The sequence below is a fragment of the Eriocheir sinensis genome, chromosome 15 (assembly GCF_024679095.1).
Source record: "Eriocheir sinensis breed Jianghai 21 chromosome 15, ASM2467909v1, whole genome shotgun sequence".
In the NCBI taxonomy this organism is placed as follows: Eukaryota; Metazoa; Arthropoda; class Malacostraca; order Decapoda; family Varunidae; genus Eriocheir; species Eriocheir sinensis.
In genome coordinates, this window is record NC_066523.1 from 7306547 (window position 1) to 7327478 (window position 20932).

The window sequence follows — 20932 nt, forward strand, 5'->3', positions numbered from 1 at the left end:
TCAGGAAGGTTGAGCCCTGTTATTGTGCAACCTCAGTTTGGTGGCCATCCTGTAGCTCAATTTCATAACAGTGATGGTGGAAGTGATACTCAGGCCCCTGAAGATGCATCCCACCACCCTTCAGGGTTATCAAGTTGAAAACATGAGGGTAATGAAGGGGGTTTGTAACGGGGTCAAGTGCGTGGAGGGGAGGGCAGCTGCCAACCACAATGTACGCAGAGCTGCGAACACAAGCTTGCTCCGACCTAAAAGTTACTGCGCTTCATCACATCACCATGGAAACACCACATGACGTAGAGACTTCGGGTTTGAGGCAGATTGAAGAGAAAGGATGGATTAAGCAAATGCTTATAAATCTAAAGCTACTGGCTTAGGTAGACCCGTGAAATTGGTAATAGAAAGTGACCAATTTTCAGGAAAGCGTCAGAACGAGGGGTGAGGAGGGACAGTGGCCAACGCAAGTGTCGAGTGTTGAAAGTGAAGTCCAAATGTAAATAAAATGAGAACGTGTGTTTTTGTTGTTTCTGTGACCTACTAATGTATTAAAAATGTGTTTTTTTAAGGTTAGTGTAACAAAATCCCCAAAATAGGCAGACTTTCCCAGTGTCCAGGAATGTAACCCCCCTATTACTATTGTTTCTTATTAGGAAATTATGTTTAAATAACGTGATTTTAAATAACACGACATCTCCAGGAACGTAGCCCTCGTGTTAATCAAGAGGTGACTGCATTGTGTAAAAAGGAAGGAAATATGTAGAGAGAACGGATCGTTATGAAGCCGCAGCTGAAGGTGGCTGGCTCCCTGACGATTGGCTGACAGTTCTGAAAACAGGTTTGTGATTCGCCGAGTCTGATGACGTCATCGACGGCGCTCATCCAATCAGCGGCCTCTAACTCTGACAAAACGAAAGCTTTGTGAATCTGAAGTCAACGTTGATAGTTAAATCACTAGTTCGTAGCTTTTACCGCAGGCCATTAGCTCGCATCTCTGTGAATCTTGCCCCAGCACATGTGAACACGGTCACCCAACCGCTAATTTCTCGGGAATTTTGTACAGAGATTCATAGTCAGCTGCATTTCACAGGAAACTTATTGAAATTCTAGTCAGAAACTCACACCAGCATGTCGGTTATTTTCTCATGAGGTCGATAAATTGTGGTCACAAGAAGAAAAGCGTATCAGCTGATCGGTTCAGTAGCTATTCACGTGTTTATTCCAGTACCACAATGACTTCCACGAAGTTAGATAAGCTTGGAGTAATCAGGTTGAGTAGGTCTTGGACTTGAGTCTTGTCCAAGCATGGCCACTGCCTCATCGTGTCTGGGTCCTCACTGCCAAGTTCTCGTAGACGTGACCCGTACATCATCATGTTACATGTCAAAGCAGCGTGAAACCCGGGGCGATAATGCACGAAAGTCGGGATGGTAAGAATTTAGGATTGAGCGCGAAACTTGAGGATCACGAAACACAGAAGGGTACTGTATATTTCCTCCTCCCCAATCCTCATCCCCTTCCTCTTATTCCAAACCCCTTCCCTCTTCATATTTCTTCATTTCACATCTCACATACACTCTCTCTCCTCTCCCAGGCTCACCTTGCCACTCCGCCATAGTCCAGGCCATCCTCCCCCCTGAAGATGATGAAGAGCCGCCGCCGCAGCTCATAGGCGGGGAGTCTCATCACCTGGTGGAAAGAGTCCTCGAACAGCGTCTGCCGCGTGACGCTAATCTTGATATGGCCAGAGACAGAGTTGCTGTGACACAAGTACCTGAACTGGCCCAGCTTCCACCTGAAGGACCGCTCGTACACCATTGGGATGCCATACTGACCCCGACTTGAGTTGCTAAAAGTGAGAAAAAGTATTGTGATTTATTATTAAACAAAATTTACAGTAATGTTATTATAGTTTCTCATAAATAAAATATATCACCAAATTATCCTGAAGTTGTTAAAGACTGTTGAATGTTTGAGATATATATACACCAATAATTAGTTTCACGAAAATATTTATTGTTTCACCGTAAAGAGAATTATTGGTAAATGTAATTTCTCTGCTTTTAAAATCTATCATAAAGCTGCCTTATAAATGGGTAATACAAGGTCTAACGGCCACAGTGTTAGTCTTCCCCATTCCCTACCCGTCCCCATCCCCATACGCGGGACTGGGGTATGGACAAGTCGCCCCGTCACCTTCCCATCCCCGGGAACAGATATGAGGGACCAATCCGCACGTCATAATAATGTTGGCAGCACTTTCAAACCATTAATCACAGAAAACGAAATAAATAATGGATTTTTCCCACACCATTGTATTCATATACATTACATATCATAAAACAAAACAATAGCGTTGTTGATCTACAAGTAAATAACAAGTAACACGGGTAAGTTAATTTATGAGACAGGTTGGTATCCATGACTCGTCACACACCTGGGCAGCCACACCGGAGTTGCCAGGTTGTCATTTATGGTATTTTTGTCTTAGATCAAGGTGGTCACCAAGAAATGCTATTTTTTATGGTATATGTTAAGTATTCCCATAATAATGTCATATTCAGTCATCAATCTGCCGTCTTTTGCCATTCTTGGGGACAATTATAAATGAATCTTCAGGAATAACTGTACATTTACAATCAAATGGAAACACCAGAGTCTTTACAAACTAAAAAATATATATTAACTTTACCAAAGTTTGCGATATAATATCAGTCATACAAATATTCTGATGCTTTTCAATATATGTCCTTCTATAATAACAAATAGAACACTATTTACTCATGAAATATACAAAGGAAAAGCCGAAGATGTCCTGCTCTCTACCCCGCGGAGTCAACACTTTTCCCACCCCATCCGCACCCTCACGGGGTAGCGTAAAACAACCCCAACCACATGGGGACGCTTTACACTACGGTTTATGGCCACGGGTAAGGGATGGGGATGGGATGGAAATGGGGAAGTCTAACACTATGGCTGTAACTTCCTAGAAAACCTAACAGATGAGTCAGCTTTCTCTTCCCTGGCTTTGTATAACTGTGTACAAATACCAATGCTCATGGGGAATTTAAGAGTTAATTCTCCCTACTCACGCATGCACATAAGTACTTACATTTGCTTGGCTCCTGGGCGAGGGTCCTGGAAGGTGGTCTGCTTGGTGTTGTGATCCACAAAGTATTGGCGGCCATCCTCAGTGAGCCTCATCTCCCACCCAGCTGGCAGAGGCTCCTCCTCTAAGGCCATCCTGTGCAGGATAACACACCACCACTAAATTCACAGTGAAATTTCACATAGTCAAGCAGAACTCAAAATTCCAATAACTAAATTGTATGTATTATTATCCTATCTTTAGTAACTCCTCAAGTGATATGGGCCACTTCACTGTGCTCCTGCTTGATCCCAACTATACCAATATATGAAATGGAATTTTGATGGTTATATTGATAGTGCTGACCATGTATCTAGAATCATAATATTTAGCACATTTACACCTGTAGCTCTTCTAAAAAGGTACTCACCCCTGAGTGCGAGGGTCGTCCCACTGGGTGGTGCGATTGCGGTGGTTGACAAAGTATACCCGACCACATGGCTCGTGACGCTTCTCCCAGCCCTGGGACGATATACATATGGTTAACCAATGCACACACACACACACACACACACACACACACACATACAAATCAATATTAATTTCAATGTTTTTATCTTCTAGATTTAGAAAATGTCAGATTTAGATTTTCCTGAATTAATGAGTGGAGATTTGTTTCCTTCACCATGGCATTAATGACTTATTTGCACCTTAAATTTACAAATCCTGATTATTAAGAGACTGGGGTGACAGCTCTGTGTAAAACAGTAAACAAGCTTATATTAACTATTTTAAGTAATTCAACAGAACAAAAAAACTAATTGGCTATCAAAAACTTCCCTAGGTCTTCTCAAAGAAGAATGAACTCACTAAAGGAAGGGGTCCCAAGGGATCATTCTCTGTCTCCTGGTTCTGGTTAGGGTACAGGAATCGCTGGGAGCTTAGCTGGGCAATGTGTTGTCTCTCTCCCTGCCATTCCTCAAATTGTCTGTAAACAAAAAAGTAGAGTCCTTAATCATGCTAATCTTTGTTCCTATTATATCAATTAAATCCATATAACTTCACTGCCTGTTGCAATGTTCTCTCCTGACTGATTAGGATTTTATTCCACAAAAAAAACATTTCCTAGTGATACAGCTTTATATGGTCACCTTATTTATTGTGACAGTTCATGTACTTGCAGGTCATAATCTTGTTTTGTGCATCTTCAACATCATGAAAATCAAACCAAAACAATTCTCACATGCTTAGAGCCTACTGGTTTAGCCCACAGCAATTTGACATATTGACAGGAGATTCTAGGCAAAGCTAGAAGTTGAAGTAATTTAGCCATCCAGCCCAGAATCAACCACTACTGAGCTGTAGCAATATACTAGAATAAAAGATCTTACTATAGCTTCATGTTTCCAACATGAATAAATGGGGAAAATCCATGTCATGACCCCCATGCAGGTAAGTGGTGCTCACCAACTGATGGGAGGTGTGTATGTACCTAGCTGTAAGTAAATACACCTGTATTTACCTAGTTGCCCAAAAGCAACACACACACACACACACACACACACCTGTGTGTGTAAGTAAGTGTGCTGCCTATTGCAGCCGGCAGGCTCAATTGAGAAGCCGGTGGTTATTCCCAGCCCCTTACTGGTGCAGGTGAATATTCTTTTAAATGATTGGTGTGATATATGACTTCCTTGGTCCACGCTGCCCCCTGGAGCTCCTCTTGACTGAAGTCACTGAAGTTAAGGTTGATTAAGGTTCTGGACGGCATGTGAGTAATTGTCCACCACTCCGCAATGGCTGAAAATTGTTAGTCCTGCAGTGGGACATTGAACCAGGTTTCCTGGATCATAGGCCAACCCTTCCCTGTGCAAGTGTGTGTGTGTGTGTGTATTTACCTAGTTTACCTAGTTGTGAAATACAGGAAAAGAGCCGCACTAGGCTCGTGCTGTCCCGTCTCCGTAACACTTATTATCCAGTTTGGCTTTAAATTCATGAATCATTTTTGCACACACAGTCTCCTCGTCAAGTCTGTTCCATGTTGTTATGCTTCTGTATGGAAAACTGTATTTCTTGATGTCTCTCCTACAGTCGCTCTTCTTCAATTTCTTACCATTGCCTCTTGTTACACTTCTGTCATGTACCACTAGGTCTTCCCTGTCCAATTTCTCCAATCCCTCTTGTATCCTGAACAATGCTATTAGGTCCCCTCTCTCTCTTCTGCTCTCCAGTGTTGTTAGTCCCAATTTCTCCAGTCTTTCTTCATAAGTATGTTCTCTCAAAGTTTCTGGTAATTTAGTCGCTGCTCTTTGTATTCTTTCCAACTTTCTAATTTCTTTCTTCAATCTAGGTGATCACACTAATGCTGCATATTCCAGCCTTGGACGTATCATCGATGTTATTAGTTTCTCCACCATTTCTTCATCTAAATATGTAAATGCTGCTTTTATGTTTCTAAGAAGATTGTATGTTTCCCCAGTTATCCGGTCAATATGTTTTCCAAAGGATAACTTGTCTGTTATGATCACTCCCAGAGTTTTTTCTTCAGTTTTGTGTGTGTGTGTGTGTGTGTGTGTGTGTGTGTGTGTGTTTTTACCTAGTTGTAATTTTACAGGGCTTGGGCTTACACTCGTGTAGTCTCGTCTCCATATCTGTACTTGTCTAGTTTTTCCTCATAGTTGTGCACACTCTTCGCTGATACTACTTCCTCACTTAGTCTATCCAAACCTCTGTGTTTCTTTGCGGGAAGCTATATTTCTTTTATGTCTCTCAAGCATCTTCCTTTTCTCGATCTTTTACTGTGTCCTCGTGCGTTGCTGATGTTTCTTACTACTCTTAGTAGTAACTCCTCATTATCTACTTCTTCCATTTTATTCAACAATTTGTAAAATAGTATTAGGTCTCCCCTTTCTCTTCTTTGTTCCAATGTTGGCAGGTCCATTTCCTTTAACCTTTCTTCATATGACAATCCCTCCAGTTCTGGAACCATCTTCGTTGCCATCCTTTGTATTCTCTCTATTTTTTTCACGTGTTTCTTCTTATGGGGAGACCACACCATTTCCACATATTCCAACTTTGGTCTAATCATAGTGGTAATCATCTTTTTCATCATATCCTTATCCATGTGTGTGTGTGTGTGACTCACCTAATGTTCTCAACAGTGGGGCGCTGCCAGGTGGTGGTGCGAGTGTTGTGGTCCACATAGTACACTCGGCCCCGAGGGTCACGCCTCGCCTCCCATCCTGCAGGTAAGGGCTTGGGGCGCTCCCAGGTGGTGGATCGTGTTGTGTGGTCCACATAGTACCTCCTCCCAAACTGGTCATACCTCATCTCCCACCTGCAAGTACATCCATTGTTGTGATGGTGATGATGTGATAAAGATCACCATCATTATGAAGGTGACACCTTAAAAATGCAGAGTGGGTACTCTAATAGAAAGCTAACGTTTGATTGTTGACTTGTTTGAACACAAATAAAAAAATTTACATATACTCTAAAGGACTAAAACTGTCCTTCACTAACAAGTAAATAGCTTATGTGGAGAAAAGGACTCACCCATGAGGCAGTGGTTCTTCTTGGGTTGTTGCTGATGAATTTGACTGACTAGTACTGTTGCTGCCTCCAGCAGCGGCTGGTGCTCCCGTACTGTTGGTGCTGGTGCTGGTGCTGGTGCTGGTGCCTCCACTAGCACTGCCTACTGGAGCCCCTGCATTGCTGCTGTCAGCTGTCAAAAGATGTGTATGATTAAAGGCCTATTAAATCAAATTAACAAATATTAAAAGTCACTATTTTTGTTGCATGTTGAGAGCATGGAGAATTCCCAAAGTGAAAGTCTGCATACAAGATTACAAGGTAACCATTTAGAATCAGGCATTTTCTTAGTGTTCTATTTCCTTTCAACTTTGGTACTTCTACCTCACACGCTTGTTTTTACATTTTTTACACTCATCCAGGTACATCTCATAGCTTTGATAATCACGCCCATGTCTCATTATTAAGTCATTACAAAACTCTGAAACTATCTTCTAACCGCAAACAATTGAACCATGTAGAGCTTTTTCACCTTCTGTTGTAAGTTTAAATGAGCCTTATATCAGACACAGGGCCAAATTACTTACCTGAATTGCGCTTGTTCTTGTGGGTGCGATGGTGGCGCGTGGCAGCTCGGGGAATAACAGCTGGTGCTGTGGATTTAGCTACTGGAGAGGAAGAGGCTGAGGATACAGCACTGGTGGGTAACTGCCCATTGACTACTGCATTGCTAGTGGGTAGTACTGGGAGTGCCCCTGGCTGAAGGGTAGGTGGGCCAGCAGCTGGGGTGGCTGTGGGAGTGGACGAGGTTGACCGACCAATAGCACTGGGTCCATTTGGTGTGGTATTTGGAGTTCCATTCTGGCTGCCAGGCCCCTCAGTAGGACTGTCTCCTCCCAGTACTAACACAGCTGCACCATTCCCTATGTTCTTCCTGCTGCGCACATTGGGGTGAGAAGGAGCTACAGGGGTGTCACTGTTAATGGTTGGGAGTTGGGGCAAGGGACTCTGCGTACCAGAGGTAGTTGTTGCTGCAGTCACCCCAGCAGTGCTGCCAGGCAAAGGTATGGCAGGAAGAGGGGCGCCTACCCCAGCAACAGTTGTGTCGGGTGGTGGTGGGCGAGGTGGAGGGGGTACAGGGGCGGGGGTTTTCCCTCCCACCCGTACAGTGACAGTGTTGCCTCCAGTAACTCCACTAGCATTCCCATGACTTACATTCACAACTGGAAGGAAATACAATCATATAATCTAATGATCAACCCAATGAGGTTGGAAGAAAACAAACATATTTAATTTTACTGATAATTCAAAAATTTTAAGGAGAAAATCTGATAGCCATCAAATATATTTGCTAAGATATTGTGGCTACTATAGCACAGCCCACAAATATACTTTAATAGCCAAGGATAGCTGCAAGACTTTAACCCCATAGTTAAGTATGCGACTACTCTTTTTCAATCAAGTAGAAAAGTCCACACTAAGATGACATTATATAGAAGAGAAAGAAACCTGAAAGGGGTCTGGTTACTTATTTCTAACATAGCAAAAGTAAAACAAGGCAGACATGCAATGCAAGAGTTCTCTGAGGCTTTAGTGCAGTAGCTGGGAATAAAAATCTTGTGGAGGGTCAAAAACAATAGAAATGTAGAGTGAAAGCACCAAACTGATATACATTTATGAGGAGTTAATTTAATCAAAGCAGAAACAAAGAAGTGAGACAAGATTAAATGTTGGGAAGGTACCACAGTCTTTATTATTCACAATAAACAAACACTTGGTGGTAGATTTTGCATTTTTTGTGTGTGAAATGATAAGAGGGAAAAAAGGAGTGATTGAGTGAGAAAATAAAATGAAATGGTAATAAAACTGTCAAGGTGCCACAATGGTGAAAAAACACAAAAACTTGATGCTTTGATCTACTATCATTTCAAAGCCAATGGAATTAACTTTTTTACATGTGAGGTTATTTTTCTAAAGAAAACTGCATAAAAGAACACTGACAAGATTTGATGCATATATTTTCTGACAGCATCATGGGTACACTTCCCACACTCAGCAGTCTGGGAAATCAAATTTTAAGAAATACCAAAAACATCATTACCCAGAAAATGGACCACACCCATAACAGCAGACCTCTGGAGCCTTAGAGCTATGATGCAGCAGATTGAGTAAATGGGCAGTGTGGACTACTTCACTGGTCAACTTTTCTTTCTGTGAGTACAGTTTCCTCATTTTTCTCAATGAAGCCTTTCTGACTCCCCTTCATGTTAAGGGAAATGGATCACAGTTAGTGATGAATACTGCCATTTGAGGCCATTCTAATGACTGCAATAAATTTCCTTAACAGGGGCGACTACGGGGGGGTCCTCCTGCGCATATGGTATGTTGTTTGTTACTGTAAAGGTATGTTATTCTGTGAATTTCATCAAATTCGGGTGAAGTTTAGGAGAGGCTCAAACAAAGCGTATTTTTTGTTTTTTTGTTTTACAAGCTTTATTTTTTAGTTAATCGGTTTGAAAAAAATACCATAGAAACTTTGTTTACCTATCTACATTTTGTTGGAAGTAACTTTTTGATTTTTTGTTTTGTCTTTGAAGAAAAAAATTACAATCTTTTGTCAATTATTATTTTCTCCTCCCTGTGTCCCGTTTTCTTTTGACATTATTGAAAATCTATTTCCAACAAAAATTGCCCTTTAGTTGTAGTTTCAACTGATACCTAACAAAAGTCGATCAGACTTTTTACCGATTTTGTGAAATTATTTTAAGTTTAAAAAATTAATTTTCGAGATATTGGCTCCTAAAGATATTTTTACATTTCATTCCTGTCTTGCCATTTGCATTTATTTGATTGGCATGAAATTTTCACATATTATTGTGTATATCTTGTTGACTTACTGGAGAATGATCAGGCATCTGGGCCCGCGGCACTCGCGCTACGCAGGAGTGCCGCGGGAGTGCCTTGCTTCTACGCTACTCTCTTGCTTGTTTTCTGAGGTTTGGCCGCTCCATAAGCCTTCTTGATATTGGTGACTCATTTTCTGGTTGCCTTGCGCTTGTACATCATTTGTAAGGACGTTTTTTTGGCTGGGGAGGAGAGAAAAGTAAGACATACTCTTCCCGTCTGTGTCTCGCTTGGCACTGCCGCGGTGGCACCTCTCTTCCTCCCCTGCCTCTCCGCGCAAAGAAGAGAGGATGACAGATGACAAAATTTACGAAGAAATAAAATATTCTAATGCAATTTTTACGTATATACGAATGATACCGCATATGTTGACATGAGCGTCTTATGACACGCATGTCCGACTATGACGCAAAAGCCCCCCTAAGGGGGAGGGGTTTTAATTTTATGAAAACAAACCTCACCACATGGTAATTTAGGGTTTCCCGGCCACGCTGAGCGAAAAACATGTACTCGTCCGATTTTAAATATATTCGCCAAAAAATACCCCGTAGTCGCCCCCCTTAACAGATGTAAATCATTATTTGTCTAAAAATAAATGAGCTTCCAATTGTCTCTTTGTTTCTGGTCCAACAGGAGTTCAATTTGACATAATTTCCTCTCTCTAGCTCATTGACAAAATAATCAATACAACTGTATCCCACTACATGGATATACATATGACAGGAGTCCACAAGACAGCAGTAGTATATTTCTAAGACAGCCAAGAAACTATGATGACAGTACAGCTAGTTCAACAGCTAAACCGGGCTTATGCCTGGGTTAGTCCTAACAGCTTATGATTCACAACTGCTTAAGTCAGCAATACCCCAGATCACAGGCATATAACCACAAATTATCACATCAATGATCACCTTGAGGGATGCTTGGATCCACACAACATATCTATTTTGAGGGTATTACTACCCACAATAGATTCTGCAGGTACTCCACATAGTCAGTCAGGAAAGGCAATAAAAAATGGCACACTGAATAGCCCCCAATCGTCCATGCTTGGCAAACAAAGCGTTGAAGCAGTTATGAGCCCATATTTATTTTATTCAAGCTGCATTCTGTTTAGTATTAGTTAACTAGTTGTCCCATAAATTACCACAGCACTCACAGTAGCAATTCACCACTGCACTCATGGACTCCCATCACTGGTTGGTCCATGGGTATGCAGGCAAGAAAGAGCAAGAGCCCCCATCCCCCCTTGTAGCAAGCAAAGGGATAACTCAAGATTGCTATGAAGAGAAGGGGACATCAATGATAGTCCACATATACTGTGTGAAGCCTCATATCAGTAAAAAGTACGCATATGAATCACCTGATGTTGCACAGGGTGATGGGCCAAGGGCTGGGTTTACGCCTGAGTAAATCCCAGTATAAGAGGGTTTAGCGTCCCGTCGCCGGTCACTAGACATGTCTGCCAGCAGTACCCAGCCTTCCTCCACAACACGCTCATCTAAATCAGAAAACTCCTCACTTACTTCACAACTTGATGGCACATCAACAGAGGCATGCTCTTCACTAGAGCTGTCGCTTGTATCACTCAAAACTTTCAGCCCAAGAAAATTGATTAATTAATAAAAACTGTCATGGCTAAAAATGTTGCCATTCATTCTCACATACATTAATGAACATAATCCACACAAGAGGAAAGATACACTCTCTTGCTTAGCTCTTTAAAGGTTTGAACTGCTATTAACTGAATGCCATGCCATGCAAGTTAGCCCTGCCAGCATTCTTACTTCTATGGCTAAGTACACTACAGTAGCATGGCTTACTTTGTTCCTTTATGCTGCCTAGATGAGTAGAATCTAATACAAGAAAAAGCCACATAGTTTGCTACAGATGACTACACTAGGAAAAAAGTACAAATCATATGACAAATATGAACCTTCAGAAACAACGCAAGGTTTAACTTTTAAGTTTTTTTTCCACATGCAATACAGCAGTCTGAGGCAATAACATTATTTTTCTTCAAACCCTAATTTATGAATCTCTTGATGTATTTTGTACAGTGGATGATATGGACGATTGTATTTGACTCGCCATCTGTTCAGTGACATACAAAGCTGGTACTAAAATCCCATGACTGAATGACTTTTTGTTTTCAGGGGTGCACCAATTACATTACAGAAAATTTTATTGAGGTTATCTTAAAAATTTTGCTGCCATGCAAGCAAATGTCCTTCTGAGTCCTGTTGCAGAACCGTTACTCCACAGGACCCTCTTGTTGGTTAAAGTGACACCAATGATGCTACACAATCAAATTTACAGTACAGTAAAAGCCAGCCCTTCAATGGTTCATCAATGAGGCCTTTGGAATAAGCTCTTATTCACAAAATAAGCAGCTGGTGCATGTCTGATGCTCTACAATATGGGAATTTGCCATCAATAATCTATACAACTGAAAGCTTTATTTTCAAACAACCAGACTTCTCTATCTAATGCTTGTATAACAATAATGACAACACCGGGCCAAATGATGCATATGAAAGAGGTGATGCTGACCCTAATAAAAAATCAGGAAAAGAAATCACTAATCTGATATGACTGGTATTTAGCCCAAGGAATATATCACACCAGGGTAGTATGAGAGCAATCAAATTTCCTACAGAGCAGTAACTAGTAAGGTGTAATCTTAGAGAATACATCCCCTAGTTAGCCAAGAACTTGACTCACAAAATGAAAGGTTATGTTTCTGAAGTGCATGAAGTGTGGAATTAAAGACATTAGACACTACAAGAATTAGGATAAATAAAGTAATAGATCAAGTGACAGAAATATTGCAGAAACAATATCCCTCAAGCAGACAAAAGGAAAAAAACTAAGAAAGCTGGAAAAAGCCAGAAAGGCAGACACTGCTTAGCATAAAAGACCAAATAATCATAATGAAAGGATTACACAAATAAAAACCAGGAATACCACAGCACTGACAGCATGAGAAAATGCAGAGGTGGTGGCATTAATGTATGCATCTAACAAAAATCAAATATGTTCTGCTTAACCAGTAAAGTCCCTCCTTTGCCAAGAAAAAAAACTAAATCTTGCATTCAGCTACTCTCTTATCACACGAACTGAAAAGGCACACAGACACAAATATATTTTTATACACTACCTGTAGGAAGACTATAATTGGTATCCCTTTGTCGAGCACCATTAACAGTCAAGTGCTTCAGTCCATCCAGAGTTATAGTGATGGTGGGGGTTGGGGAGACTGAAATATACACAAATCATTAGAAAACTTCAATAGATACAAACATTTTACCTCCCATGATTACTGACAAAACAGACACTGGATATTTGTATTCAGACCGTAAGTGTGCAGTTTGAGGAAAGTAACCACATTTTTTTCCTTTTATTTTAGCAGCAGCATTAAGTCAACATGTACATTTTGTCCCCTTGATGAGAATGATGAGAAAGTATTTGTGGTTGAAATTTCTGAATAACAAATAGAACACACAATTTACTAAAACAATTATAGTTAGAATGTAACTAATTAGACAGTAACTGAAAGTATAAGAATCCCTTACAAGTGAAAAATTCTATTATCAGAATAAGTTAATACTCAAAAGTAGCAGGCTACCTACCAACTGAGGGCAGACTGTTAGGTGAGGTGAGGCTGAGTGTGTGGTTGGAGGAGGATATGCCATCACCACGGGACACCACATCAGCAAGATTTAATGTGGCTTCACCGATGAGGGAGTCCCGCACCAGCGTGTGGTGATCACTCACCCGGAACACCAACACCGAGTCCTTGGTCACCAGTCTGTTGGGAGCAACACATTACTACCTTGCTCCACGGAGAGCGCAGCAGACGACGCACCACCCATCTCTCCAAGCCACAAATACAACACTTACTCCTTAATACAATGATTCCTACTTTATAGATAGCCTACTATTGCCTTCAATGCTACATTGCTTGTTTTGAAGGGCCTGTTCTCCCTTGAAAACTGGTTGTATTATTATTGTACTTTGTTTCTAAGGTGATGTCACTGATTGTTAGAGTGCCGTCATTCAATAAAATTACGAATATTTTTTAATCATGAAACTAGCTAGATTATCTCAATGATATATATTTGGTACATGTCTGAAACAATACATGACGTCATGAACAGCCAATCAGGTGAAAGGGGGGCAGAGCTCAGCCAGTATGGGGGAGGGGCTTCTCGGTGCAAATTGGCCAAGTTAATTTGGACAGACTATAATAGAGATGTGTGTGTGGGATAAGGGGACAAGGGAAGAAACTGAAAAAGACAAGGTGTTTGAAGGATACACAAGTTTCCATGAAGATAACTGAACTGTGGAACAGCCTAAGCAATGAGATCATCCAGTCCAAAAATTTGAATGAGTTCAGACAAATTTGACTGTCTGAAACTTAGAGATGGAACCCAACGAGCGTACCTCATTTCCTGTATATCATAATTTGACAAATACAACTAGGTACTAAGTATACACAACCACACACACACACCCACACCCACACCCACACACACACACACACATACTATAACTTATGTACCATGCCTTTTTGATGGGTACTTTTACAGAGCATGGGCATTATATTCTAGGCCCAGGAAAAGGATGCAAGTGAGAGGCTGTTACTTACACTGTGAAAGTCTCCTGCCATTTGGGGTGAGCATTGTGTTTGACAGTCTGTGTCCTTTTCTGCTGCACACCATCCACCAGCAGCTCCACATAGGCTGACGGCTTGTTGAAGATGCTGCTGATACCTGACAACTCCCCACTAACAGCTGGAAGCATTCACATTTCATTAGGTTCCTTGATCACATACTTTTGACAACACAAAAGCAAACACACAGGGCATGCTCACTAATTTGTGCAAAGCCCATTTCAGTTTAAGGACTTTCCAAAATCTTTTAAATTTAAGGAGGACAAAAAAGTTAAGCCAAAGTATGAAAATCAAATGCTGTCAAAACACACATTAGTTATTCCTTTGGTAAATAATTGTCATGCCCAAGAAACTGTTTTTTTCTGTACAGTACATTCATCAGTTCAGCATTTTTAATTCCTTTATAGCTATAAATGGGAGTCCTGGGTCATTTTTAACGGAGGTAGTGCAATATATAAGTATTTGTCATGTATCCCACATGTAAATTAGGGGCTGACAGTAGTTTTATCTATTATACGAGTGCTAAGTGAAATAACACATGAAAACTGGGAAACATACCCTGCCCATATAGCATCTCAGGTACTCCATGATTTATGTATCAACTAGAATTCTAGGTGCAAATTTCTTTGAATGAGCACCAGGACACCACTGATATCCAGATCCAGATCCAGATCCAGATCTAGTTATGCAGATGTACTAGTACTACTCATCCACCTACCTGTCACACTCAGCTGGTGCAGGTGGCTGGCATTGACGGCTTCAGACATTCTTTTTTTTCAGCCAACCATCATATTCTGCAAAGAATCCACACAATTAATGCCATGACTGGAGAATCTTTACAAAGACTATTTATCACAAATAATCATAAGCAAGTGAGGTGATAAAGCATAAATGATGGTCTTTTGTGTAATGTGAATGAAATTATTTTTTTTGTTCTCAGCAATCACTACTCTCCTCTGCAAATAGTGGTGTATCCACCTTCATCACCATCTGAACACAATTCAACCTCAGCATTTTCAACCGTTGCCTTGATTTTCATTATAACTTCACCCATGAACAAAGTTAACAGGCCTGGTGACATACCGGTAACTAACTTTCGGTCACTTCTCCATTCACCTTAACACAAGCTGGTATGAGTTGAACAAAGCATGTATGAGATGAAAGCTAAAGTGATTGTAAGCAAGAGTAAGAAAAGTCTTCGTGAGAAAAAGAAAAGTAAATGATTTTATAAACCCTTAGTTATGGAGTAAAAAGAGTGTAAAAATCCGTGTGATCAAGAAGAATGAGCCGAAAATGGAAGAGGTGGAAGAATTCAAGTATCTAGGATTGGTATTGTGTAAGCATGAAAACAAGGAAGGAGAGAGGATTTCACAAAGGAAAAAGGCATTGAAATCCTTAGGAAGAATGAAGTAAGAAAAGACTGCCAGTGTGTAGTTGAAGACATTATGTGATAGCATAGTAGATTCAACAGGCAAATGCAGGTGAGATGTGGACATAGAATGCAATTCGAATGAAAGTCACAGAGATCCAGGATAAAGGCAGTAAAGATGAGTTTTGAGATATGATGTGGTGTCAGCAGAATGTATGGTGGAAACAATGAAAGTATTTATGGAACTGGGGTGTCAGCGCACAGATTTGGTAGTGGCCTGGTTCACCATCTTATATTGGGTGTAATTCTGAAGATTTACTTTCGAAGAGTGTACAGTCAAGAAAATGGATATTTGTAAAATTGGAAAAGCTTAAAAAGGTAAAACTTGATTAGTTGAAAAGCAAACCATAGATTAGGGAGCAAAAATAAAAAAAATAAATGGAAAGTCCTCCAGTTACCCTTACAAAGGATTGAAAAGAGGAATGTGCATAATGATGTAATGAATGATAATACTAACTGAAAGCTGGTAAAATGATATATATACCTGAGATGTGTGGTGTAAGTATAGTATATCAATGCTTAGAGAGAAGGAATTCGGGTAGAATGACACTAGAATATTAGAGAAAAACAGAATGCAAGAGCAAACATGTGATAAGCAGAGATAAACCATATCAGTGACTAATTGACCTAAAGTTAATACCATTACATCTAAAAAATAGGAGACTTTTTTATATAGAGGACCTGAAGTATATTTTAGACACACAAACTATTAATTTCTCCATAAAATTTGATGGTGTGTCACATGGAGAGTTGATATCACCAGAAAACATATATCACTAACTTACTGTTTAGGCAGCGATAGATTACAATCGTCAATGGTGACTGGTTGTAATTTTTGTGGCAAGATGTAAATATTAGTTAGCTTGAGGTGGGTTTATGTTAGTTCATGAATAGATTCTGCTGTAGAAGAGGCCTATTCAGAATCCAAAATGCCAGAGGGTGAAATAAGATATCTCAGGTCTGCTATATCATCCCCTCAAAAAAAAATAATAATAATAATAATAATAATACTATACTGGTTGAATGACATTGTACAATATATATTAAACTCAATCTACACTATATTTAATAAGATGAGAAATTAACCTCAAACACACATAGGTAATCCCTTGTCCAATGCTACACCATTTAACCACACAACAACCATACACACCCACTCTCTACTCACAATGCTAAGTCCCTTACATGTATACACTGCCAACTCCTGTGATTTGTTATGTAATGAAGCTGAGATCAATGACAACTGCATGCTTGAGTTACTTTACTAAATGTCATTATTATCAAAGAGTGTAATAAGTAGAACCAATAAAGCAAATACTAACAGCTACACAGTCAGTAGTGGGAATAAAATAATGATGACAAGTAAAATAAATTAGGAACACACACACATTAGACAAAGATGGGGGTTAGATGTAAGCTCTTCTTTGCTGGTTAAAATCTTGTGGCAGAGGAGAACCTTAGAGCCACCGTGACCTTTAACTAAGCCATTACCCTTAAGACATCACAAAAACACAAAAAAGACGAAAGAACAGAGACCGACACTAGTACCTCTACTGACTGAACAATTACGTGGAATAGCAAGTTAGCATCCCAAAGACCCTCTCCCTTCCTCTCTGTCCCTACCATGCTGCTGATACTGTCTAGAGTAACCACCTAATTATTCTAACTCACGAAAGAAAAAAAAAGGGGGTGTCATTGTTGTGTATGTGTCATACATAAGGTGGCACTCAATTGTTTGTTATTATTATTGCAGTGGAGGGCGTAAGAGGGAGCAGGGACCTTACCATAATAGTGTGCGGTCAGTCCATCATCCTCAGTCCACGTCTCTGCTCCGCCACTCATAAAAGGGTCAGGGTGAGGAGAATTTAGGAAGCCCGAGGAGGAATGACAACACAGAGGACTCACTATCATAGGATCGAAAATACTATAGACGCCGAGGGGGAGGAGGGAGAGGACGGACAGTTGAGCATCGGCAGCGTGGCGGGCAGGGCAGAGGGGTTCAGTGCTTCCAATATAACCTTTTCCTCCTCTTCTTCAGGTGTTGTTCTCCTCTTCCTGCTTTCTTTTGGTTGTTTTTATCTTATTCGCGGGCAGGACAGACATTGATTCAGTGCTTCGATCCAATATACCTTTTTTCCTTCTCTTCTTATCTTGTCATTTTCTCCTGAATATCATGGTCTGCTTTTATTTCATACGTATTTCTACACAAGCTTTCCCCATTTGTGTTAGTTTTCGTAGACTGAGTGGTTCAATACATATATGGTTTCAATATAGCCATGCACTTCTATTTTGATTTGTTATATTTAGTGATTGTTCTGTTTAGACTATTTTGCTATTCCTCCACTGCCATAGTCTCCCAATAAACTTTCTTTTCACTTGCTATTTCTACTATTTTTCCAGTGTTAATAATGAGTTCGTCTTGGCACTGTGGCAGCTGCCCTGTGGCCCCCGACTAGTGGGTTCGAACACTCGCCCCCCGCGGGTCCCGTCGTCTATACGCCCCTGCACAGGTCCCATGGAGTGACGTCACGCTCCGCCTCCACCAATCACCTTGCGCCGTCTCCTCACTCAAAAATTTTACCCTCTATGTATGGGATGAAATACTCGAGTTTAAAGCCGAAAATGACCTATAGAGCCTCATATCCTCTAAGTTGGGTCTATATTTACAACCTGTTCTCTAGCTGATGGTAACTTTAGCTAATATCCGGGTAAAACTATATGTTGCCTAACCTATATATGGGTTCTCTCTATGGGATGAAATACTCGAGTTTGAAGCCGCAACTGACCTTATAAACCCTCATATTCTGTAAGTTGGGTTTATGTGCACTAACCGATCTCTAGGTGATGGTAACTTAACCTAATATCCGGGTAAAACTGACTATATAATCAATTATGTGCTGCGTACTAGGAAGCACTTGTCTAATCGCTCGCCTATCAGCTAGTGCACTCATTAAGCAACCATGGACACTTGGAGAGGAGGTATTGATCTGATTGCTGAGGAATCATTTCATTTTCTACTGTAAATGATTAGATGAGAGGTCATGAACAGTCCGCGGCCATACATTAATGCTGTAGGCCAGATAATTATATAGCTACCATTTAAAATTAATGACAATCAATACATAACACAAAGTCACCTCACGTACTGCCTCCCGAATTTCATACCCTGCAAAGTTATGAGGTCTTTGGGTTCATTATAAGAGGTTTACGCTTAAACTGCATGCGCGTGGCCTCGGCGCTCATCTCCGTCACATTGAGATTTGGGTAGACTATATTAGCTAACAGTAAAACATTTCTTCTTCCCGCATACCTCAGCAATAAAATGTTCAAATGGTTGATTGAGAGAGAGAGAGAGAGAGAGAGAGAGAGAGAGAGAGAGAGAGAGAGAGAGAGAGAGAGAGAGAGAGAGAGAGAGAATTGAATTTTTAATTAAGGTGTGTGGTGGCAGGTTTTGTTTGGTAATATTGAAAGCATTATAAGCTGAAGAAGGCAGATTAGGACACTATCAGGTGGTGCATGGTGTAACGTACATGACGGCGATGATGACGCAAAACAGAATACGCGTTAGTTACTATATAATAGTAATTGGCTTTAAGTGCAAGTAAAAAGTGTGCAGCTATTTAAAATTAATGGGGGTTAAAGTTAAGGTTGAGTTAATTTGAGAGTGAACGTAATGTATTGAGGGTAGATTAGGAATATCTTTCATTCACAGTTCACCGCATCTTTGCCACGTACGTCAAACCGAATTAACCTTGATCGGGATCGAGGGGGTTCAGCTATACCCATGTTGCGATCTGTACCTTGAATTCAATGTAGCCTATATACTTGCCCTATTCATACCATCACGAAGGTAAACAGTTATTCAGGGTTGGTTTGATTTAAATCAATTGAAATCAGAGTAAAAAAAATCATGATTTAAATCAAAATTGAATATACTGTACATATTTAAAACGATTTAAGTGTTATATCAAGAGTAAAATACCTAATGTTTTAAATAATACCGTCTCTCTCTCTCTCTCTCTCTCTCTCTCTCTCTCTCTCTCTCTCTCTCTCTCTCTCTCTCTTCCTTGCGACAAGGAATCGTCCCTTCGGATTGGAAAAAGACTAACGTGACACCGATTTTTAAGAAAGAAGACAAAAAAATTTACCAGGTAATTACAGGCCCATTAGTCTAACTTCAATTGTAGGTAAGCTACTTTAGAGCATAATTAAAGACGAAATTGTGAGTTAAATTGAAATCCCAGGGTATTAAATTCTTTCAGCTATTTGTTCTGTCTTCAAGGAGCGTAGTAAAAGAATATCTACTATATACGTAACTAATTTCTGTACTTCGCAAGGCTATAAGGAGTATGGAAATTTAAGAAGTATTTAATTCCTGGGACTGGATGAATTACAAGAAGAGCGAGAACATAAAGAATAGTACCTAGGGATGTGGGTGAGCCCGTATGGATGTGCAAACACAAATAATGAAAAGATTAGTGCGATGAACCAGCAGGATGGGAGGGAGCAAATAATTAAAGGTAGCCTTCCTATCTGTGCCGCGAGAAAAATATGGAAAAGTGCGGTTGTTTCGCGTACTATGTCTACGTGGTTGCATGGAATGTGAGTGAAATAGAGAAATTGGAAGTGTGGTAGAATAGTATAGCTAGGATGACATTTTAAATTCACCAAGGTTTAAAGTGATTGAAGATCTGGGGACATGGGATGGAGCGCTTTTTTAGTGAAACACACGCACGTGAAGAGGATGCAAAACGGTCGAAAGATTGTTGCGGAAGATGTAGGTAATGCGATTGAGACAGGATGTGATGTGAATGTTGGTTGAAAAATGTAAAAAAAAAAAAAAGGTAAAGTTAGTTGCATATTCGCTAAAGTTGCACGTGGCCTCGGTGCTCATCCCCGTCACATATAGGTCCAGTTTCACAGTCCAGTAAACCACGTTTGTAAGCTCCCCAACCAAACACAAAATACGATGAAAATTCCTTGAAGCTCTAGTTTCGCGTTGATATAAAAAGGAGGGAATTTTAGGAAACTACACAGTAAATCTCTTTATTAGTAGGCCTATCTGGTATCGAATAGAAATAACGGATCATGATGGAGAATATGAATTGGTTTGGGCGCTTACAAACCCATTACCCCAGGACACAGGGCAAGTGGGATATCCGGGTTACCGCATTACGTATAGCTAGACACGCTATAACCACTACACCCCGGAGATTGAAACAGGGAAGAAGCAGAATAAAAGAATGGTCTGGTCAGGATGATTTTCTGACAGTGGCCGGCGTACCTGTGTCTACCAGCGAGGGTGGGGGAA

The 20932-nt window shown here is 40.5% G+C and overlaps 1 protein-coding gene across 4 annotated transcripts in view; it reads right to left on the minus strand.

The window, feature by feature from the left end:
• The window catches only part of LOC126998868 (E3 ubiquitin-protein ligase Su(dx)-like), a 33042-nt gene extending 15474 nt beyond the window's left edge, over positions 1–17568 (minus strand). Inside the window, exons 1-13 of one of the 4 annotated variants that reach the window (XM_050861050.1) lie at positions 17406–17568; positions 14911–14986; positions 14169–14313; positions 13150–13328; positions 12678–12776; positions 10881–11018; positions 7630–7836; positions 6638–6806; positions 6228–6419; positions 3953–4070; positions 3513–3604; positions 3107–3238; positions 1595–1843 (exon numbers count right to left, since the gene is read on the minus strand). In XM_050861050.1, coding sequence (XP_050717007.1) covers positions 1595–1843; positions 3107–3238; positions 3513–3604; positions 3953–4070; positions 6228–6419; positions 6638–6806; positions 7630–7836; positions 10881–11018; positions 12678–12776; positions 13150–13328; positions 14169–14313; positions 14911–14959 — 1769 coding nt within the window. In that variant the 5' untranslated portion in view covers positions 14960–14986; positions 17406–17568. Of the gene's footprint in view, positions 1–1594; positions 1844–3106; positions 3239–3512; positions 3605–3952; positions 4071–6227; positions 6420–6637; positions 6807–7200; positions 7837–10880; positions 11019–12677; positions 12777–13149; positions 13329–14168; positions 14314–14910; positions 14987–16105; positions 16158–17405 lie in introns of those variants that run through there. The other 3 variants (XM_050861047.1, XM_050861048.1, XM_050861049.1) reach the window with 3 other exon arrangements.
• Positions 17569–20932: the final 3364 nt, after the last annotated feature.